Below are 23,947 nucleotides of genomic sequence, written 5' to 3'. Positions count from 1 at the left end.
TGAATTTATAGGGAGGGAAAAGGGGTGGGGCTGCTGAGCGGTGGTTGGCCATTGGAGGGCCCTCCAAATGGAGAAATTAATGAAAATATAGTATTAATTAATGGTGTACTATATCCACTTCATTATTAAAGTGATTTTTGATTAAGATAGGCTGTCAACTCAATTGAATAATTATCGGAATCAAATGCACTTGTCCACGACCAACTCGAGTTAGATTAAAAAATCAAGAGATCAGGTCGAGATGTATAATTTAGTTTTGATACGGCACACATCATATTAGAATAAGTTGTCAAATTCATTGATTTTTTAAAATAAAATATACGGTCAATTAACTCGAGTTACTTTCTGAAATTAAGTTAAGTTAAGAATTATAGTTACGTTAGAATTTTTTTTTACGTTAGATAAATGGGTCGGGAACGAGATTATATTCCTCATCCCGTCTATGTCCAATTCTTCGCCCCACTTAATATAAATATATTTTCAATACACACGCACACGCCTACCCACAAAAGACTATGCTATAAATTTTATTTAATAGTTAAAAGTAAATTAAAATTTAATTTTTTTATAGAAATTTGCTTATAAAATATATTAATTTTATTATGATTTTTTTATATTAAAAAAAATTACAACTTTAAAATAACTATTTTTTAAAAAGAACAATAAATTGGTAAAAATTATCCATGAGTAACTTGATCCCTACCATTGATCCCTACCAATTTTTTGTAGGAATTCTTCGCCCCGACCTCTGCACGAATAAAGGGAGAATTTTACGGGGATGGAGAATAAAATAGGTAGCGGAGATGGGGAAGGCTTCCCGGTACCCGACATCTCTAGTTATAATTTGATACACAATTTCTAGATGAATTGTCAACTCCATTGAATAACTTTTTAAATCAAACATATCATTCGTGAACTCGAGTCAGTTTCAAAAATCAAGTTAGGTTCAGAAGTATGATGAACTTTAAATATTTAAAAACATTAGTTAGAAATTATTGTTATGACAAATATCTTTTAAAAAATTGCAATTATAGATTATTGCACGTGGCATACTCATATAAACTTTTTTTTTTTTTTTATAAAAAAAATACGTTATATTTATATAAGAACATGGTAAGAGCTAATAATTATTAGTTTTTTATAACTAATAATTAATAGTTTATGGGAATATTTTAAAACTACAATAAATATTAATTGAAATATAATTAGAAATATTTAAGTATGTACTTTGAATGTGAACGAATCACATGGCTTCAACTGCCCCCAATTTGGATATGAAAGATTAAACAAACATATAATTTGATTATTTATTTATTTATTTTATACGTATTTTATTATTGGAATTAAATAATATAATAATAATGCAACATTTAAAAATATTATTTTCTTTAGCCATCAACATTTGTTCGATGAAAGTCCCACATCGACTAATTTAGGGAATGATCATGAGTTTATAATAAAAGAATACTATCTCCATTGATATGAGATATATCATACTATTGTGGAGAGTTATGTTCTTCTAACAATCAATAATATTAAATTTTAATTTAGAACCTATATATAATTTAATTTAATTTTTTTTTTTTCTGTTTGAATTTTATAATCCCAAGAAAAAAGGAAATAAAAGATTATGCTTCACAAGGATGAATCCATTAGGTGTACAGATTATCGTATAATCCAATCCAAACAGCTAGAACTCCACATACACCAGATGGCGAAATCATACTCCATATCTGTTCAAATTTGATTCGATTCAAATCAATTCAAGATACCTTTACTCTGCTACAAGCTCACATGCTAGAATCTGTTCTACACAGTTCGAATTTATCATCAATTTGTACGTTGTAGGCTCGCCACGACGCCATTGTCTTCCAGGTGCGACATGACATTAATCTTCCATAGCTTCGCGCGTCCTTTCGTATTGTACTGATCTCTTTGAAGTGAAGGTACGAAAACGTTCATACAACGATTGTAATTAATGAAATCGATAGTCGGTTCATAATTTCCCAAGTGTGATTGAGAGATACCTAATGCACAAATGCTATATTGTATTACAATTTATTATCTCAGTTTTCTGTACCGATACATTGGTGGATCGATGTCTGATTCTAGCAAGAGAGGGAAAATATGTTACTCTGGTGAACTACATTGAGTAAGTATTGCTAACCTGTATTGCAAAATGGTTGAAGTTTAGGTTTCTTGATTGGATGTAGTTGATAGCTAATGTGTATTGTAAAATGATTGCGTATGGTTTATTTTATCTCTGTTGGTGAACAGAATTAAGTTTAGATATCTTGATTGGATGTGGCTGAACCTACTTTGGGCATCTGCCATACCAGATGGTATGGCTGGAGTCTCGTGTGTTTCCTAGGAAGTGTGTTGGATGGAAACTATGATAGTGATGGAATCCATTTCCTTTGTACACTAGGATAAGAAAATTGTGTCTGTCACAACAGTAACAAACTCCATTATGATGCGGATCGATTTGATTTCCCCTGCACAATTGTGTGCGGGACTTGCAGATCTATGACGTAAAAAAGAAAGAAAACATGATTGGTTATGTTGGATTAGATTGCATGTAGGCAAACAAAGAGAGTTCTTTGTTTGAAGTAGACATGTTAAGTTGATAAACCATGGTTTCTGATGTTGGTCGTTAAGGTTTTCTCTCTCTAACTTAGCTTATACAATCTTTTAGCTCTCTCTCCCCCTTGAACATCCGAGGAAGAAAATCACATTTGCGTGCTTAAGTCATGTAATGTGTTGGTGAAATCATTTAAATTTCGAGTTTCCCACTCAACGTTTGTCCATGTCAATATTGCACCAAAGAGGAAAAAATATCGACCGCAAGGACTTCAATAGAATCCAGAGAGGGAAATAAACAAATATACAATGGAGTTCATGAGTTGAAGGGACAAAGTTTTCTCTGTTGTCAGCGTTTCAGGTGGAACGACAGTTTCCCCCTTTCTGTAGTCATTTAGATTTACTTCCAAAGCAATAAGTTCTACTCTGGTTTCTAGAATTAGAAACGAAAAATTAAGGTTAGGGTAACTGTGTGGAGGGGTTGATGTTTTCTCTCCATCTCTGATGATGTATGCAACGTAGAAGTAAGTAAGATCAATGCTGCAGGGAATTGTCAGACCACAAATTGGATGGTTGAATCTCAAAAGTTTCCTCAGCCCTTTTTACCAAGGAGGGGGGTGGGGGGTGGTGGTGTTCAAGTAAGCAGCTGGAACCACAAATCTGTATCTGAATTTCCCCAAATAGACTTCGGAAATTTTAGACTTCTTCTGGGTAGAAGCACCCTGCAGTTTGAGAATTGTTTGGTGTTACGAAGAATTAAATGCAAACATATTCCATCTTCAAGCTTGCTTGAATTGAAAGCAGAACGAGCGAATCTTGGTGGTAGCGTGCTTGGTGTGAATTTGAAGTAGAAAACTTCAATACTTGGATGAAAGTTCTCTGTGATTTGACTAGGAAGAGTTGTTGTTAAGTTGTTTTGAACTATATATAGAGTGATCAAGACAAGGTGAGAACGAAAGAATATCAAAATAGGAGTCCGGGAGACCTTCTTTATTCGAGGACTCTCATGGGCTTGCCAAATTGGTTGGAACATACTTATTTTCTTATTTGGCCTGACTTCTGGTTGCAAAGACCCACTTGTTTGAATGGAAGATAATAGAGTAGAAAACAAGTGGTCAAGGAAAACGGAAAACGGAAAACCAAATGCTGTGACCAAGAAAATAGACAGACCAAAAAAGAAAACACCTGATGAGAAACTTTTGATCACTTGTTCTGCATCACTGATCCAATGCAATAGCTAAGAAATTAGACCACCACGAAAGTACATTTTGGTATGTACATAAGATACGCAACTTTGTATAGGCACTTCAAGTCCCTTTTAATTGACTCTTTAATTAGCAATATCATCATACAACTTTACTGGTTTGTATCTATTACTGCACCACCAAACAGGAATTTGCGTATTCTATATGAATTGTCTTTAGTTAGCACTTCCTACCTCTCTTAAAATTAAGAGAAAATGTCAACCAAATTATTTATACTTGCTACAAAAATGATGGTATATAGTCATTTTATAGGTTTAAGTCAGTCTAGCAAATCTAGAAGATATTAGTATTCAAGTCAAGGATGATGAAGAGTTTGGAAGATTGATGCTTCAAGTTTGTTTTCCGGAAGATATTAGTATTCAAGTAAAAGTTGATGGAAGAGTTTACAAGATTGATCCCTCAAGTTGTTTTTGGTCAAGTGACTGACCAAGGAGCTTGATATTATTTTTCCTATGCTGAAAGCCTTGCTCACAGCTGTTCGAAAATCCAAAAGTCCCAAGAAGATTAGTATGCTCATATGGACTTTTCTATACAAGGGTCTAAATACACCCGAATAACTTGAAAAGAAAAAGACTAAAATGTTGAAAATACCTCTAAACTTTTCAATATTTCATTAATATTCCCTAATTTTTTTTTTTCAATACACTTACGGTTAGTTTTTGACGAAAACCCTTACTCTTTTGTTTAAAAAAATACTTCTGAACTTCCTAAAATTTCACCAATACTCTTAAACTTCAAAAAAAGGTTAAAAATACCCTTACTATTAGTATATGGATGGTAAAGAGAATTGATATGTATGAGTTTGTGTTCATCAATTCGAAACATCTGACTCTTGTGATAATGGTTATTTAAGAAGTAGAGCTTGGTTGATACCTTAGGCAAGGAAGAAAGTTCCTTGAACCTAAATCTACAAGAGGAGAATGGAAAATCTACAAGGGGAGAATGGAAGAAGGGGGAAGTGTTGGGGTTTAGATAAATAGTTTTTGTAGCAGTAAATACATTTTTGAACTTTTCTGAAAAGTTGGTATTAATGCAATATTTGAAAATTCAAAGATATATTTAAAATGCGGTATCAACGATTTCCATCCATCCATCTAGATTTGAATGAAACAAAATATTTTTATTCCAATTATTCAAGTGTAAGATATAGGAGAAAGACATAATACATGAAAGAAATATCGTATCAAGAATAAAATAAAATATTAATGGTTTTACAGCTCATTAATATATTCACAACCAATATGCTCATTGTGAGAAAATTATGAGAAAACAATGTAGGTCAGCTTTCATGTGAACTTCACATAGGCTTGTTGAGCAATAAAAGAAGAAGAAGGGAAAATAGAATGTAGGATCTCACAATCTGGATCAAGAACAGTGGATTTTTTCTCTACTTCTGACTATGTTTAACCTTATTGTCTCATTCAGGTTCAGCTTTGTGGGACTCCAACGGCTGTACTGATATACATATTACAAAGGCTTAGCTGCCAAGTCCGGTTTTGTTATATTTTCACCCGGATGATTTAGTTTTTCTAATTAGATTGATATTCAATACATTCAGACAGAAATAATCTATGCTATTAAATGGTGTGCTCATGTTGTATGTTGACAAGGCAAAAAGTAAGGGGAATGGTTTAGATGTTTCAGGCATGTCTCTAACAAAAGTGATCAACTATTGGTTTTGTTATGTGCTTAGCGTCATTAAGAAGTTTTTACTTGGCCACAATTTTCAGCTCAAATGGGTCCTCTATTGGCTGATTTTCCAAAGAGTTAGGTGACTTTGTTTACGCAATATTATATCCTAAATATCGGAAGATTATTATCTGGGAGACAGGACCATGTGATACACTAGACTTCACAAGCACTTGCCTTCTAGTAGGCCTCATTCAAAGATTTCTCACCTCCCATTTCTTAGAACAAGCTAATGTCTGCATCTTTCTTCTATATGTACATGTTTTCAAGTCCCAAGCAACCCAGATCTCAAACTTTCAACCGCCCTCCAAGTTTTCTCATTCTAAATACTTTGACTTCCTGTTCTGAATAACAAAACCATGGGTTTTCATTTTGCGAAAATTGTAAATGCTGTGCAAAAGCTAGGACTTTCTTCTCTAGCAACAAACCAAGAATCATCAGTTGTCCGCAAAGGTTATTTTGCAGTTTATGTCGGAGAGAACCAAAGGAAGCGATTTGTGATTCCAATAGCTTACTTGAATCGAGCATTTTTCAAAAACTTGCTCAGTCAAACTGAAGAAGAATTTGGTTACAATCACCCTATGGGAGGTCTCACCATTCCCTGCAATGATGATACATTCATTGATCTCATCTCTCATTTGAATTAGTTGGGAAAGAAGATATATTGGTTAGACACAATCTGGTAGATTCGATTTTACCATTCTTCTGTACAGATTTTTGAGGGAGAGATAAAATGCCTCCCCAAATGGTGTATACTGGATTAGATATTCAAATCTTAGAAAATGAAGATATTCCATTCAAGTTATTCTCTTTACATGTTTTTTCATTTTTGGACTCCTATGCATTATTTTTCCGATAGCATAAACGTAGATAGATACTAATGTTATTCTTCTGCATGAATTTCATTTGAAAAATAGTTTCAAAGGACTGTGTAATCACCTTCATTATAGAAATTAGAATATATGAAGTCTACATAAAATTGAACATAGTCCAATTTTTTATGAACTCATATGAATCTTGTATTATTCTGTTACATATAACTTCTTTTTTTTTTTTTTTTTTGTCTATTAATCTGTTTATCGTTTTCGGTAGAACTTCAGTTTCATAGTTCTTCAAATCACCAGCATCGAAGTAGACAAATACATTGTATAAGCATCAGTAAATTATATCTTAAAATGATTGTTTCTGGTTATTCTTATATTTCTTTTTCAATGTAATTAAATTTTGAGCAGCTTCCATGCCAGCCGATATGGATTAACCTGCATTGCATTTTTTTAGTGAAACTTTGAACATATGGAAGTGTAATAATAACAAGGCCTGTTTCTCAGGATCTCTCTCTCTCTCTCTCTCTTTTACATTGAGAACACTGCAAAGCACCGTAATAATGGAGATTAAAATTCATATAATAGATTAGATTTTCACAATTTCAGTATAAAAAAATCCTATTTGGTTAGGTCGTGATAACAGATTAGATACCATTTCAACACATAAAGAGAGTTAATTGCTTCAAGATGACAAGTCAAAAAGCTTTGGTTTCTGGGAGGGGCACTTTAAAGTTCTTATTTATTTATTATTATTATTATTTACTTACGTTAAATATATTCTTTTCAATTGTTTCAATCTGGGATTCCTACTCAAGATTCATCCATGTAATTGCATTCAACATAAGAATATGAGAACTTCGATGAAATTCAGAGAGGAAAATGGCATATATATTGAATGCGTTGATGGGGCATAGTTTTCTCTTTGAAAAAAAAGTCACTTTACTGCTCGGTGCAATTGCAGTTTTTATGTGCTATTGCCGTTTCAGGTGGGAAGATCAGTTTTCCACCCTAAATACAGTCATTTTGATGTACTTCCTATACATTGATATTCTACTATGACTAGGACAAGTTGAAAAAAAAAAAAAAAACTAGGTTGGCAAAACTGTGTGGATGGTTGATCTTTCTTCGCCATCTCTCATGATATCTGCAACCTAGAAGTGAGATCAAGGAAGGTCTCTTCTCTGCAGGGAATTGTCAGACCACCCATTGGATGATTGAATCCAAACTCTTCCTCGGCCCTTTTTAGTAGGTTTAGAAAAGAAGGATGGTTCAAATAAGAAATTGGAACCACAAATCTCCTTGTTTGGATTTCCCCCACATAGACTGCAATATGTCCTTTGGGAATATTGGACTTTACTTTTGAAGAAGCGCCCTGCATTTTGAGAATTTGCTTGGTATGAAGAAGAATTGAAGGCAAACGGATTCCCATTTTAAAATCTTCTTGAAGTGAAAGAAGAACAAGCAACTGTCGGTCGTTGTGGCCGATGTTGATCTTGAAGTAGAAATCTGCAATACTTGGGATGATAATCTCTCTGCAGTTCGAGTTGGAAGATGGTTGTTCATTTGGTTTTTATATATAGAGAGAGTGAGGAAGAGGAGGTGTGAACAAAAGAATATCAAAGTAGGTGTCTGGTTGGACCTACATCATCAAGGCTCACATGGGGTTGCAAAATTGGTTGAAACACACTCGTTTTCTCATTTGGCGCAGCTTCTGATGGTACACATCCACTGTTTAATGGGAAGATATTAGAGAAGAAAACAAGTGGTCAAGGAAAACCAAAAATCAAATGCTGTGACCAAGAAAATAAACAGACAAAAAAATCAATGTGATAAGAAACTTTCAATCACAAGTTGCTGCATCATTTGCCCAATGCAATAGTAGCTGAGAAACGAGGGCACCACGAAGTACACTCCAGATTGTACATCAGGTACTCACCTTTGTACAATAAACTGTCTTGGCTCTCGTATAGGCACTTCAAATCCTCCTCACTAACTTCCTGTTCAGCAATATTATTATAACTTTACTGGTTTGTATCCATCAGATGCCCCCACCGAACAGGAAACCGAGTTTTCTACGTCTACAAGCACTGTCCTCAACATCAAGAGTTATTGGAGTAAGCTTGCACCATGCTTGATGTTTTCATATTGTTCAGTTAGTCCATAACTTAAGAATGACAATCTTTTGAAAAGCAATAGTTAAGGAAATGGTCAATCTATATTTTTAATTATTGGCTAAAAAATGCTTGATCCCTAATAGATGCTTATTTTTTTTCTTATTAAGATCTCATTAAATGTTCAGAACTTGGACATCCACTCATTGAGAGGGAATGTTGCCGGTCAGCTTTCATGTGAACTTCAAAAAGGCAGGATCTCTCAATCTGCATCTGGTAAAATTTTCTCCACTTCCAGCTATGTTATAACCATCTTGAATATGTTTGTTGTCTAGGCTTATCGATTTGGTTTGTGAGACTCCAATAGCTGTACTAATATGTCATCAAAGATTAGCTGCCAACTTTGGTTTTGTTCATATCTTGAGCCAGTTGGTTTAGATTTTTTTAATTATATAGGCTTTCTTTCCATTTAGACAAACAATATATTCCATTAAATGAATGTTTCCCTGCTATTCGTTGGCATGGCAAATAATTAGGGGGACGGTTTTGTTGTCTCAGCCATTTCTCTAACAAAAGTATTATCGATTGCTTATGTAATGTGCTTAACTTAACTAACGAGCTTTCACTCGGCCACAATTTTCAGCTCAAATGGGTCCAGTATTTGCGGGGTTTACCAAAATGTTAGGTGACTTTGTTTTCCCGATATTATTTTCCAAGTAGCTGAAGATTATTATCTAGGGTACAATACCATGTGACACAGTATACTTCACAAGTACATGCCTCCTAGTTGGCCCCATTCGTAGATGTCTTACCACTCATTTCTTAGAGCAAGCTAGTGGCCACGTCTCCCTTTTTAATCTATATATACATGTTTTCAATTCCCAAGCAACTCAATTCTCAAACTTCCAGTTCACCACCAAGTTTTCCCTTTTTCTCTCAACTGCTATTGTGCTACTTCTACATTCCAAAATTCAACTCTTCAACTTCCTTAGAGAAAAACAAAAAACCATGGGTTTCCATTTGGCAAGAGTGGTAAATGCTGTGCAAAATATTGGACTTTCTTCTCTAACAACACACAACAAATCGTCGGCAATCCGCAAAGGTTATTGTGCAGTTTATGTAGGGGAAAGCGAAAAGAAGCGGTTTGTGATTCCAATTACTTACTTGAACGAGCCATTTTTCAAGGACTTGTTAAGTCGAGTTGGAGAAGAATTTGGCTACAATCATCCTATGGGAGGCCTTACTATTCCTTGCAGCGATGATACATTCCTTCATCTCATCTCTCGTCTAAGTGAGCCATGAGAAAAGATATATTTGTTAGATTAGTCACTTGTAGATCAGTGTCATTCCGTTGTACACTTTTTTGAGGGAGAGTCAAATTACCTCCCCAGTTGATGTATACAAAATTAAGCTTGCTAATGTCAGAAAAGGAAGAGATTATTTCCATGGAAGTACTTCCCTTTATGTCAACCTTTCTCATTTTCATGTTATATTTGAGAATGTAGTTCAACGTGAATGGTTTATTTTCAATTCTTAATCTACATTCATTCATCATTTTTCTAAATAGTTGAATTCGTAACAGAGATTTTGAGCAATCAAGGACCATTGAGATATCAATTCCATTTTTTACATGGACTTCATTTTGGCAAACATTCTAGAGAATTATTGATTGCATCACAAGTTTGACCATTTAACTATAGCATATTCCTTCCAGATACTTGGCTCCAGCATGACAGCCAAATACAACAAAACCGTTATAGGATCAAATCTAGAGTTAGTAACTAGAATAGTTTGTTTAGATGACTTTTGGCCTAGTATCTCATTTCATTTTATGAACTGGCAATACAGATGAAAATTTCTTGTATTAGCTGACTAAATTTGGTATTAAAGTCAAGTCTGACATTGATGGGTAGCTTGGTGGAACAAGTTCCTGTGCTGTGGTCATTCTGGTTTTCTTTCATTATCATTGGAACCTTCCTTTGTCATTCAAGAAACATGATGACGTTAGCTGACGAGAATTTTAATTTCAGAGCTTTCATGGATATAATAGCTTATAAAGATCTTGTGGAGGAGACGCGCTAAAGGTAGGTAGAGGATATTGAGACGCTGCTTTGCCTTCAGCTGTTTATTCCTGTTACACCTAGTGAAACGATTTATTTAGTACAGAACTTCATCAAAGCATGACATCTCCATCTAATATTTCCATCTTGAAAGCAGCAAGTTTATTTCATGCATCTTCTGCTCAACTCTGACAACATATATCTCTTCACAAATCACTACATTTGAAAAGGGTAATATTCTCTCTGTAATAAATTTATGATTTCTTGGCCTTTGCTGATATTTATATATCTCTTGGGACAAGCAAGCTAAAACGTGTATCTTTATTTCCATTCTAAGCATTCTGTTTGTGGAATCATATTCATATGGTTCTAGAGGGCACATGCAACATGATGTCCTAAAAGTTGAGTTTGCTATTAAATTAGTTCTAATTTTAAAACACCTTTTTAAGATCAAATTGTTTCTTGTAAAAATAGCTATAGATGTCTGGAAGCTTATCCACTCTTCTAAGGCCATCTATTTATAATGAACAATGGAGCCTTCCCTAATTTAAACTGGATTCATTCCAGTTTGTTCGAAAGAGCTCAAGCCCACCGCAAACAGTATTGTCCTATTTAGGCTTTTCATTCTGGGATTTTCCTCAAGGTTTTAAAATGCGTCTGTTAGGGAGAAGTTTCCACACCCTTATAAGGAATGTTTCGTTCCCCTCTCCAACCGATAAGAGATCTCACAATCCACCCCCCTTGGGGGCCCAGTGTTCTCGCGGCACACCGCTCGGTGTCTAGCTCTAATACCATTTGTAACAACCCAAACCCACTTCTAGCAGATATTATCCTATTTGAGATTTCCCTTCTAGGATTCCCCTCAAAAATTTTAAATGCGTCTGTTAGGGAGAGGTTTTCACACTCTTATAAGGAATCTTCGGTCCCCTCTCCAACCGATATGGGATCTCACACCGAACTTGTAGGTTTGCTATGTTTTTAACCCATACACATGACATTTACTGTATTTGGCTAAAATTCCATGTGGCTCGTCAGACAAGTATGTCTCACACCACGTCCCATATAATTAATGCATTTTATAGCATTTCAATTTTTTTTTTTATCAATATATTGAGTCATTCTTTGCATTTCTTAGACTAAATATCTCTCTCCGATCATAATTCATAATCATTCTCAAAACTCTCTATTTGGACAGACAACCATGGATATTTGCTGAGCTCATCCTCCATTGATCAGGAAATCATGTGGTTCATACAGCTGCATAACTCCCCATACCCTCTTTTGAGTCTATGCAGAGTAGAAAGAAGATTTTTCAACTTACTTCACCAACTACCACTGTGAGTTCATATGGTCCCAACTTTCTGCGTTTAACGTATTTCTGCTTCTTTTGCTACTTTATTATAGGAAAAAAAAAAATGGCACTGCTTGAGATGAAAGACAAATATCCTTTTTATATGTTTCAATCAACAGTAAAAAGAGTCAAAATCATGTAGCATTCATTTCCACATGAGAGAGAATCTGCTTTCTGTTGCCTTTGTATGTAAACGTTAGCTCATACAATTGTCTTTTTTGGCTTGCTTTCAATTTGCACCCGCTCCCAGTTGCTTTCCTTGGACACCATTCACATATTTGGTCTCTCCCCACCCTCCATATAACCAAGAGCCTCCTAACTGTGCCCCTAAATTTAAGGTTCTCACCCACCTAGCTGTCCCTTTCCAATCTTCTGCTGGTCCTCAAATTGAGTAATGGCTGATTCTGTAGGACACTGTTCAGGACCAAAATGGGACACTGATACCCTCTCAGCCCTGAGCCCAAACTGCAAGTTGAAAGACAGAGCCATGTGAAACCCTTGTGAACTCTGCTCTAACCAGACCCCAACCCAACCTGCTTCTTCCTCCATTGCCTTAGAACTTTGATATCTTCCTTTTCCACCAATTTATCAATATAAATACGGACATAAACTTGTGGTTGAATTGCACTTTCAGTTCATTGTTCGTTAACGACGAAAAACTGACATGGGAACCATTTACAGAGTGTCATTGTAGCACCCCAAATCTACCACTAGGTAGATATTGTCCTCTTTGAGCTTTCCCTTCCGAACTTCCCCTCAAAGTTTTTAAAACACGTCTGCTAGGAAGAGGTTTCCACACTCTTATAAAGAATGTTTCGTTCTCCTCTCCAACCGATGTGGGATCTCACAGTCATTCTAAAAGAAAATTCTTAAACGCGTCTGCTAAGAAGAGGTTTCCACACTCTTATAAAAAATGTTTCGTTCACTTCTCCAACTGATATGGGATCTCCCAGTTATTCTGAAAGAAAGTTCTTAAACGGTGCATTTTGAGTGAAAGAAAGGCAATTTCAGCATCTTGCAGGTTCCGAAAGGCTTCTCTGCAGTTTATGTGTGGAGAAATTCTTAAGAAAGTTCTTAAGCTGAAGAATTTAGCTTTGGTCTTGTAATGGGCAGCCTAACTATTGCATGTAGAGAAGATACTCTCACTGAAGTCACTTGTAATGGGCAGCCTAACTATTGCATGTAGAGAAGATACTCTCACTGAAGTCACTTCTAGGCTTTGGGCAGTTGATTTTTTGGCACTTCAAATGGGTAAAAAGATTATTTATTTATTTATTATTATTATTATTTTGGTAGAGTGGAAATTATCATTTCCCTTTCCTACCTTTGATCTTTATCTTAACCAAATTTATGTTACTTGTTCTTTGGATCAACAATGTTAAGGATGGAGCAACGAGCAAGTCATCCGATAATGAATGTTTTGTCTACACATTTGATTTAGAGAAATTGAACATAGAGATGTCCACGGGGCAGAGAAGCCTTATCCATCCCCGTCTCCTCCTCATATTTCAATTTTTATTTTACAAAAATTTTCATTTATTTTTTCGTAGATAGAGTTCCTTATATGTTTTTTTTTTCATCTATATATATATATATATATATATATATATATATATATATATATATATATATATATATATATATATATAATTAATGGATTATTTCTATTTTTTAATTTAATTTCTATTAAAAAATGTTAAACATCTTAATTAATTCAATAATATTTCATAACATCCTAATTTTTAAAAATTCAAATTTCAATATTATAATATAATATTTTATACATCAATTTATATAATATATATATATATATATATATAATAAGTTAGTTTTAATATTTGTCCCTGGTTCCATTTGACTAACAGAGATATCTCTCCCCACTCACTTCCCTATTTTCCATTCAAATGAAGATTTCCACGCTATTTAAGACGAGTTACTGTGTAATCCTAATTGCTGCAAGTTAAATGACATCTTCTGATCTAAATATTAAATGAAGAGATTTTGTGAAGTACAATTGTTTTACCACACTTAAAATTTTCGAAACATTAATTGAAAACCCGGGAAAATAAAGTGCTTGATACTAAAATCAAATATCTTAAGAAAAAAAAAAAGTGATTAAATGGTTGTAGGTTGATTTAATGATTCTGAAAGTAATTGTATACATTTGCTACGAAAACCTAAAAAAATGCTTATGGTATAAAAATCAAATGTATTTTTATTAATTTAGCCTGAAAACCAATAAACTTAATTTTAAAATATTAAAAATTAAATCTTCGTCAGCAAGCTTAATTTGTCCTTGCTTGCAAAATGGATCAAAACTGTAGCTTCTTAACTGTCATAACGATATTGCTCCAATGACGAAACTACCCCTGTACTATAAAAGCAAAAGACTGCCAAATGCCCCTCCTCCTGCCTGTTGCTTCCTCCCATTCTTTCGATGTCGAGCCCTCACCATTTTCATATTAGACGAAGTCTCGATTCCTTCGCCAGTTTTTTGAGCCATTCTTCCCAAATCCAAAATCTCAAAGCCATTAAGAAGCTTCACGCCCAACTGCTTAGAACCCACTTCCAATTTTCCTCCCCAGATCTTCACTCTAAGCTTATACTATCCTACTCCCAAATCATCCCCAATTTTGATGCGCAAAGCTTAAGCAGCTTCTTCAAATGCATAATCCCCAGAAGTTCCTTAACCTTCAACGTAATGATTTCTGACTTTTATCGACATGGGTTTCCAGATTTTTCGTTAATAGCGTTGTCTTTCATGCATTCCAATGTGGTTCCTATCGATACGTATGCCCTCTGCAGCTCTTTGAGTGCTTGTTCTCTTGTTCAGAATGCGGTGTATGGAAAACAGATGCACGCCTTCGTGGGGAAATCAGGTTGGTTATGTAGTGTTTTTGTGGGGAGTGCGATTGTCGATATGTATGCAAAAAATTCGCTGATTAATGATGCAGTTAAAGTGTTTGATGAAATTCCTGTGAAGAATACGGTGTGCGCAAATGCACTATTGGCTGGATATGGCGACGCTGGCATGTGGATTGATGGACTTGAATTGCTACGGAAGATGTACGTTTTGGATTTGAAGTATGACCAGTTCACTCTATCAGCTTCTTTACGTGCGTGCACTGGTTTATCTGCAATTGCTTTAGGTAAGCAGGTGCATGCTTATCTACTACGAACGGTTTATGATATTTCGAGTGATGTTCATCTTCAAAGCACATTAATTGAAATGTATGGGAAGAGTGGCATGGTGGAAAAAGCATGGAATGTGTTCGTTTTCGCAGGACTTGGACAAAAAGAAGATGGGAAAAGGGATATTATAATGTGGACTTCTATGCTTAGTGCATATGGTAGAAACGGATGTTACATAAGAGTAATTGAATTGTACAACCAGATGTTGATGGAAGGGATCAAACCAGATAGGGTGGCTTTTGTGACAGTGATATCAGCTTGTGGTCACACTGGTCAGGTGAATCTTGGAGTCAAATATTTTGACTCCATGCAGAGTGTTTTTGGGTTGGAACCTGGTCAAGAGCACTATAGTTGTTTGGTTGACTTGCTCTGTAGAGCTGGGGAATTGGATAAAGCATGGAAGCTCGTAAGTGATATCAAAAGTAGCGATCACAACGTACCTCTATGGGGAGCTTTACTCCGAGCTTGCTTGGAACATGGAAATATTAAGTTGGGTAATTTGGCAGCTCGTAGGGCACTTGAACTGGATCCTACGAACGCTGGGATATTCGTTATGCTATCAAATCTGTATGCTGGTTTTGGCTTGTGGAATGAGATAGAGCATTTGAGGGAATTTGTGAGAAGGGAAGGGCTGTATAAAGGTGTTGGATGTAGCTGGATAGAGACCACAAGTTGAGCATTTCTCAAATAACCTTACGTAAATGTTGAACTGCTCTTTAGAGAGTGTGGGGGGTCTCTTCTCATTGAGCCCGCTTGGATATTTGGGTTGGGTCAAGCCAGTTCGTAAAGAAGCTAGTTCGGGATTGATTGCTTATTGAAAACGAACCCCCACTGAAAAAAGAAATTCGATTAGGTCTTAGCTTAGGTGCCCATTCCTAAAGCCATGAGAATTGGTCAGAAAAACGTTATAATAACGAATCGGAGGAGGATTCGACGATTTGTTTTATGGGAAATGGTTTATTGTGAGGTGCTATGATGAAAATTGTTTCATTGAGCCTTAGAGAGTAGCTTGTATCATTGTTATCCGGCCTCACTGCTCAATTGTCATGCTATGTAACATAAAGAGAGTTCTGAACTTTAGTGAGCAAAATAAGAGGGTGAAAGTACAAGTTCTCAGATTATTCATGAGATCTACGGATCTCCCTCTACCTAGTTCAGTACTTGTATAACTCTCGCTGCCGCCACCATCTGCTTTATATTTTTTGTAACTTCCTTAGTTCCCATATGTACAAAGATGCTTCCCAGTCATGTTAACTGGCTAGTCAAACACATACCCTCCCTTCTTCCTCATAAAGCACGTATTCTTGGCATTTTGCCAATTCAATCATCAAATTACTTGCGGCCTTGGCTCTCCTCCCCCTCGCCATGTACGAATCTCCACTATGGTATGATATTATCCACTTTGAGCATAAGCTCTCATGGCTTTGCTTTGGGCTTCCCCAAAAGGCCTCATACCAATGGAGATGTATTCCTTACTTACAAAACTATTATCATTCCCTAAATTAGCCAATGTGGGACTCCCTCCCAACAATCCCCAACATACCTTGCTATCTTTAGTTTTGCATTTCAACTTTTACCATGCAACAAAGTAAATGAGAATATTACGTCAATGCCGGGCCAGTTAGAGGACGCTGTGAAAAAAAAACAGAACAGTGCTAACAAAGATTATATCTCAGGCCAGGTACAGGTACTTATGAACTTGTTTTTAGATAATTTTATACAGCTTGCAACACTTAACATGGGTCAGGCTGAATTTTTCCCTTTCATTAATAGTAGTTGTATTTGTCCATTTTGAGATCCTGAATGATATGCACTCCTAACAAATGTTTGTACCGTTGGACTTAGCAAATGTCTGGTCCCTTCAATCAGATCCCCATCTCATCCATTAGCATCACTGCTTTCTTCAGTATGCTGAATTGCTTATAGCTTCTCGATGATGTCTGCTTGAAAGAGCTTCACATCTTTGTTGACGTTTGAACAAACAATTGAATGATGCATTTATTTTTAGTTTCTCAATTGATGCCCTTCTCGAAGTGGTATGGTTTTCCTATCAGGAATATGTATTAACTCATTACTTATTTAGATTTTTTGCGTCATTGATCAGACTCAATTGGTCTCAGTTTTTCTGCTGACAGAGAGAATAACACGATGCAACTTGTCATTGAATATATTTTTCATTTAATGTTCTCTATCCCACAAGTTCTAAATGGCTGAATAAATCTGATCGGCTAGGATGATCCTAAACTTTGAGTTCCCCATTCTGTAATGGTTGTATAATCTTTATTTTTGCTACGTTTACATGATGTGATACTTAATGCTTCTAACAAGCTTTTTGATCTAAGTTGTGAGATGGCCTCCTTGTCATAGCTTATACTTTATAAGTTCAAATTGTTTTGAGTATTCTTAGCCTTAACGAGGGACTTCCTGCCTAATATCCACGAGTTTCACTTTACAGATGAAAGGAAGTATTAGTCTATTTGTTTTCCATGATGGTTTGATGAGCCTGTAAGCCGTTAATCTTGCTGAGATGACTTCTTTTTTTTTTTTTTTTTTTTTTTTTTGCTTTTTTATCCTTGGAAGCTCAGATTTCTGCGTAGAAAACAAAATAAGGTTGAAGAAAACAAGTGCTCAGATATTTTTTGTGACTTGATAAGGTTTTGGGTTTCTCATAGACTAGGAAACCATGGGAGAGAGACAATTTTGTCCAGGGGTAGTTCTGTCAACTTCCTGCCTTGCCCATCTCTCTCCTGAGACACTCGGTATTCTCTATCCAGAGGATGATAGGCATGCCCATAGACACATCTTGGCGACAATTTTAAGAAATCAATGCATGAAATAGGATGTAATTGTTGACAGTTTTCAACTTTGTTATGGTAGGAAGTATATGCATGAGTTTACAAGCCAGTGGTTACTTGGCATATATTCAGTTAACACGTATTTCTGTGTGCATCTCAGGGAGAAACCACATGGGAAGCTATCCAATCCCATTGAATGGAAAATTGAATCAAAATGCTCGACGTTGCAGTATACAAGAACTTTATTGTAACACTTTAGTAAAGGAGGGGTACATGAATGAACTGAGACCACATCCGAATGAAAGCGATCTTAAGGATAAGATGACTAAGAAATATTTAAAAGAACTGAAAGTTACTACTTGTACCAACAAGGTGCACTTTCCTTTCTGGTAGCTCAATTATAGAAACCTCAAAGTTAATTTGGCGTGCTTTGTTTGGAGCAATTTTATGTTGGGTGACCTGAGAATTTTTCTAAGAAGCGTATGAATGAGGACAAAACATGTTGAAAGGACTAATGTTGGTCCATAAGGATAGTCTTCAGTCTTAGAAGCAAGGAGTAAGTAATATGACCATATTGCAAAGGAATGCTAGGGTCATCATGTGCCAAATTTGAATTTCTAATCCTGGGCATGGGTCGTGATCGAATGGTATCAAAGCGGTACCTCTCCTAATAAAATGATGTTCGAGGACGAACCGAGGCAGAAGCTGATGGACATGTGATTCCCAAGTAAATGAGTAATACATGAACGAGACCACATCCAAATGAGAGCGACACTAAGGATAAGATGACTAAGAAAGACTTAAAAGAATAGAAAGTTACTACCTATACCAACAAAGTGCACCTTGCTTTTTGGTAACTTAACCATAGAAACTCCAAAGTTAGGTGTGCTTTGCTTGGATTAATTCTATGTTGACCTGCGGGAAATTTTCTCAGGAAACACGTGAGTGAGGACAAAACATGCTGAAAGGACTCATGTTTGTCTATAGAGATAGTCTTCACTCTTAGAAGCGAGAGGTAAGTAATGTGACCATATCGCAGGAGAATGTTGGAGCCATCAAGTGCCAAATCTGGATTTTGAATCATAAACATGGGTCGTGATAGAATGGTATCAGAGCTGTACCTCTCCTAGTAAGATATGATTCAAAAACGAACCAAGACAGAAATTGGTGGGCATGTGCACTCAAGTAAAAGAGGGGCATATGAATAAACGGTGTGCATGTGCACCCGAGTAAAAGAGGGGCATATGAATAAACGGAGATCACATCCGAATAAGAGCAATAAATGGAGATACCACGTTCCAATTCCCTTGAGTGGAAAATTGAATCAAAATGCTCAACTTGTTGCAGTATACAAGAACTTCATGGTACTTTATTAAGGAGTCACTTAACAATACAGTAAGGTTACGAGAAGGGTGATAATTTCTATTATTGATTTTCTGTCATGTGAACTAAAGAAAGTAAGAAACAAGAACCTAAAATTTGGTTCATTTGAAATAATGGTGACCTTCAATTGTTGGTACATCGAGTGTCCATCTCTTTATTAATAGTTGCAAAACCTTTTATACAGCTTCATTAAGATTATTTCCTAAAAACTAGGACCAACATCAACCATTATATTTCATCGTTTATTCATTTATGGTTTGAAATCTTGCAGTACCTCCCGCTGAGCTGCCAAGCTTTTGAAATGCAGTGTATCTTCGCACGTCCATCGAGTTTTTTCGTGTTAAAAGACATGTTTGTCCTTCCATTACAAATAACTGGTGTTCTAATATTTAGTCCTTATCCTTTAGCATATAGCTCCTTTCTTAAGAATTTTGATTTCTCCAGCTTACTCATTTATCTTTTAATCTGGAACTTACATCACTGGCTTTAGGGTGTTCGACGTTTTCGCTTCTCCTAGTTATTTTTTAGCCTTTTTGCTATATTATGTACTTTTGAAGTTGAATATTCTCTTTTAGCCTTCTCATTTGGTCATATAACCTTATACTCTTTGGAGGTCTTTTTATATATGTATACGTTTTTGTTCTTTTTCTATTCCTTACTCAGCCAAGATTAAGGAATGTTATAATAAATTGTATTTTGGTCTTCCTTGTTTGGTTTGAACACATTTAGAATCTTTTACGTTCCTAAATTTGGTTACTTTTTATGATCATCATAAAGAAGTGATTTAGATTTCCTATGGAATGTTATCTTGAATAAGGTTTTCATGTTGCTGCTTCATAGTGAGTTGTAAATTATTAGCCCTTTGCATAATTATCCAGGCCTGGACAACTCAAGGCTAGACTGCTAGTTTTCTAATTCTAACAGTAGTATGAAACTTAACAACTGATCAGGCAGACATGAGATGTAAGCATTGTTCAATACGTTTAATTTGCAAATAGAAACTTTAATAGGGTACCTCTTGTTTGTCTGTCCAAGTCCTAACAGCTAAGGTGGCTTTTTCGTCGGTCAGATTTCGATTTAATTGTAATGGTCGAATGTTCTGTTTTAATAGAGGGTACTGTCTTAATTGTAATGGCCCAAGCATACCGCTAGCAGATATTGTCTTCTTTGGATTTTTCCTTTTGGACTTTCCCTCAAGGTTTTTAAAATGCGTCTACTAGGGAGAGGTTTCTACACCCTTATAAAGGGTGGTGTTTCGTTCTCCTCCCCAACTGATGTGGGATCTCACAATCCACCCCGTTCTATGAAGTCATATTATCTTCTGTTGTACTCTGTTTACTTGGTCGTTCATATGCTTTCTTTCCTAAACATATAGACATTGCATATTCGGAGCAAAGTTCATAGGATGATCATTCACAGACCTTTCTCTAGTACATGACCTTTAATGGGGATGGGACCCTACGGCCCTGCTTTTGGTTTGGACCTGCATGTGCAGTCATGTTCATCGTGACGTGATTTCGTATCAATCTCGCCCTTGTTTCGCATATTTGCTTACGAGGTACAGCACAATCCTATCCTCAAGTTTTATATTTGCTCCATCAATGTCTAGATGGGTCCAATTGTTCAATTCCCATCCCAATCAATCATTATTTCATTGTGTATATCCTTCTAATCCAGGCTTCTTGTACTCTACACCCTCATTCTGTCATTTTTCCTTGGATAATCTTTTAACTATCTTAACTGTATACATATTCTCATTTGAATATTGAATTGCTACAGATCACAACTAAACTTCCAGCCAGAAAACTAAGGCGGCGGCCTGCTGCTGGCTACATTTTCAGCACGTCCATCAAACCGGTCATCTTTACAACAACACCTCACATGGGGGTAAAGCTCTGCTAGTCAGACTGTCACAAAAGAGGTATTGTCCCCTTTGATCTGTTACGTATTACTTTTAGCCTCACGGTTTTGAAGACACGTTTGATAAGGAGAGGAGAAGTTTCCACACCTTTATAAGTAATGTTTCGTTCTCCTCTCCAACCGACATGGGATCTCGGGCATAGAGATATTGTAAAATTAGGAAGGCAAGGAGGAAAGCAGTGAGAGGGGAAAATGGTTAAGAGTTATGGTAAAGTAAAAGTGGGAGATTTGAAGTAGTTGGGGTTGATCTGCCTTACTATGTTGTCTTCTTCAGAAAGAAGACTTGGGGACAAGAGTAACATGGCCTTCCATGTGCCAAACACAAGGAATAGTCCCCATCAAACTCTCTCTCAAATATATATATATATATATATATATATATATTATATTCCTTTTACTCCATTGGCTCACTGGGTCACCGCATTTGGATGTGAACCATCGACCCTTTTGGCCTTTTCACTTTCTCTGTGCGCCCTGTTATTTTTCCTCTGTTTTTTCCACCATTCATTTCTTTTTCATGGAACATGGAGGAGTCCCTTTTATGACACTGACCCAAATTTTCTTTTCGTCCCATTTCTAGTTTAACGTGATATTAGAACAAGAGATGATTAGGAACCACGACCCTTCACAATGGTACATGATACTATCCACTTTAAACATAAACTCCAGTGGTTTGACCTCATACCAATAGAGATGTATTCCTTACGTATAAACTCATGATGTGAGACTCCGTCCCTCTGTCGAATCTTTACGATATCGTAACACTAGTTCATACAAACATAAACAAACCATATCTTTTTCTTTTTATTTGATTTTATTTGGTTTAGGTATTGTTACAAAGTGATTGTTCTAAAAAGTACAAAAAGAGTCTGTTTTTGTATTCTAGGTTTGGAAATATGGCCGTTATTCACGCAATCAACTGTCATAAGATGTTGGGGAAAAGCTTCTCTAAAGTAGCTTTAAAGGCCCCTAATTTTGAGGGGTTTTCTGTCTTTCACAATGGCTTACCCCTTTTTCCCTTTTGCTATCATTTTGATTGCCTTCTAAATCAAACATAATCATACTCCTATAATAAATTAAATAAAATTATTTTAATTTCTTTTTAAAAATCAAAATTATTATCGAGAAAATGCTTGAAATTTTACTAACCCGAGAACCAAAGTTACCAGCGCTCCTACCATATCTTGACTTATCAGCTTTAATCTACGAGGGGGATATTCCAAATCCACATGTCAAACATAAGACGGTATTTTAATCTCGAACTATACAAATCCAACTTGTAACATCGTCCCTAAGGTTCGAATCGTAACCGACATTATACAGAAAATATTATTATATATATAGAGAGAGAGAGATGAAAGTATTGATAATATAGAGAGTGGGGATAAATGTCTTGTTGCAGGCAGTTCTGACTTAGTGGCTGTAGAGATTCAAGGACCACACCAAAAATAATAATAATAATAAATAATAATAATAATAATAATAATAATAATAATAAATTATAAATAAATAATAATTTCTGATTCACTTCATTTTATCACCAAACATTGCTCTCCTTCTAATTAATGCGTAGGACATCACTATTTTATTATTCCTTTTTTTTTTCTTTACCGAAAAAAAAAAATAAAAAATTTATTTATATTTTCTACAAATTTATTGCATGTAATTAAATTTTATATTTTTTCTTTTTTTTTTCCTCATAAAATATCTTCTCAAAAGGGGCCCACTTTTATTTCTTTAATATAAAAATACGAACGGGATAAATTAAGGGTGGAGAGTGTACAAATGGTTGGGTAGCTCGAGTTTCCACATTTTTAACCTAATCTAACTGTGTTTTTTTTTTTTTTTTTTTTTTTTTTTTTTTTTTTTTAACACAAACAAATTTTATTTGGATTTTTCTAGTTATTTATTCAATGTTAATATAAAAAATAAATAGTATCTATTTATTTAATTATTTATGTTAATGCTCAATTCCAATAAATATTTTAAAAAATTATATTTCAAACTATAGAGTCATTGGAAAATAAATAATCGAACAAAATAAAAATAATGTAACAATAAATTCAAGTCACCATACAGTTTTAACCTATCAGCTTAAATAAGATAACTTTGTTTACTTTAATGAGTCGACTATCATCTTTGTTAGATGAACACGACGACTTTTCACCATGTATGATATTGTTCACTTTAAGCATAATTTCATGGCTTTGCTTTGGGCTTCCAGCCAATGGAGAGAGTATTATTTGATTATAAACTCATAATCATTCCCTAAATTAGCCGACATGAAACTTCCATCTTCCAACAATCTTAATAATAATATCATATTTTGTATCATAAAGGACATATACTATAATCATATAGAGAGCCATCATACTTCAAAAAATACCTATAAAAATGTGACAATAATTTAATATCATAATTAGTAAAGTTATTTATTTATTTATTTATTGGGTATTTTTTGAAGTGTAATTTTTTCCATAACAATATCACTTTTTTCTCTCTCGCGGAATTTCGACTATGTTGCTTTATTAAACGTCGCTGAAAATTAAATTAATATTTGGAGTGATTAATTACAAAACCATATAGTAAAAAAAAAAAATGAATTTCGATAATTCCAATGTATTTGCATGAGTAGAAGAAGAGCACATGGGTTTGTAATTGTAAAATAAATTAAAAATAAATAATAATAATAATAATAATAATAATAATAATAAATTTAGAATTATTAGAATCCCTACGTCCAAACAAACACTAAAATTCAAAACTTTCAACAGAAT

General features: G+C 35.0%; 1 protein-coding gene and 3 pseudogenes across 5 annotated transcripts; 3 read left to right on the top strand and 1 right to left on the bottom strand.

The window, feature by feature from the left end:
* The first annotated feature begins 1,661 nt into the window (after window positions 1-1,661).
* LOC147789072 (auxin-responsive protein SAUR21 pseudogene) lies at window positions 1,662-6,335 on the top strand (annotated as a pseudogene). 2 transcript variants are annotated; one of them, XR_015412072.1, is made up of 3 exons: window positions 1,662-1,946; window positions 2,071-2,152; window positions 5,271-6,335. The product of XR_015412072.1 is annotated as an auxin-responsive protein SAUR21 pseudogene, transcript variant X2 (transcript). The 2 variants fall into 2 exon arrangements; XR_015412071.1 differs by having other exon boundaries at window positions 2,071-6,335.
* A 1,158-nt stretch (window positions 6,336-7,493) lies between these two features.
* Window positions 7,494-7,787, bottom strand: LOC111777304 (auxin-responsive protein SAUR21 pseudogene; annotated as a pseudogene).
* Window positions 7,788-8,422: 635 nt separating this feature from the next.
* Window positions 8,423-9,920, top strand: LOC147789071 (auxin-responsive protein SAUR21 pseudogene; annotated as a pseudogene). 2 transcript variants are annotated; one of them, XR_015412070.1, is made up of 3 exons: window positions 8,423-8,472; window positions 8,658-8,745; window positions 9,113-9,920. The product of XR_015412070.1 is annotated as an auxin-responsive protein SAUR21 pseudogene, transcript variant X2 (transcript). The 2 variants fall into 2 exon arrangements; XR_015412069.1 differs by having other exon boundaries at window positions 8,439-8,472; window positions 8,640-8,745.
* A 4,289-nt stretch (window positions 9,921-14,209) lies between these two features.
* LOC111777029 (putative pentatricopeptide repeat-containing protein At1g03510) lies at window positions 14,210-17,604 on the top strand. Its single transcript, XM_023656474.2, has one exon. It carries the CDS (start codon window positions 14,318-14,320, stop codon window positions 15,746-15,748), a length of 1,431 nt encoding a protein of 476 aa, XP_023512242.2. The 5' UTR covers window positions 14,210-14,317; the 3' UTR covers window positions 15,749-17,604.
* Window positions 17,605-23,947: the final 6,343 nt, after the last annotated feature.

This window comes from Cucurbita pepo, chromosome 16 (assembly GCF_057944985.1).
Source record: "Cucurbita pepo subsp. pepo isolate OVF chromosome 16, ASM5794498v1, whole genome shotgun sequence".
Lineage (NCBI taxonomy): Eukaryota > Viridiplantae > Streptophyta > Magnoliopsida > Cucurbitales > Cucurbitaceae > Cucurbita > Cucurbita pepo.
Note: the sequence above shows the minus strand (reverse complement) of the source record. Positions and strands in the feature narration are given on the sequence as shown.

Bases quoted from the DNA above. Each gene is read 5' to 3' on its own strand.
- LOC111777029 (XM_023656474.2), top strand. From the start codon at position 14,318: ATGTCGAGCCCTCACCATTTTCATATTAGACGAAGTCTCGATTCCTTC.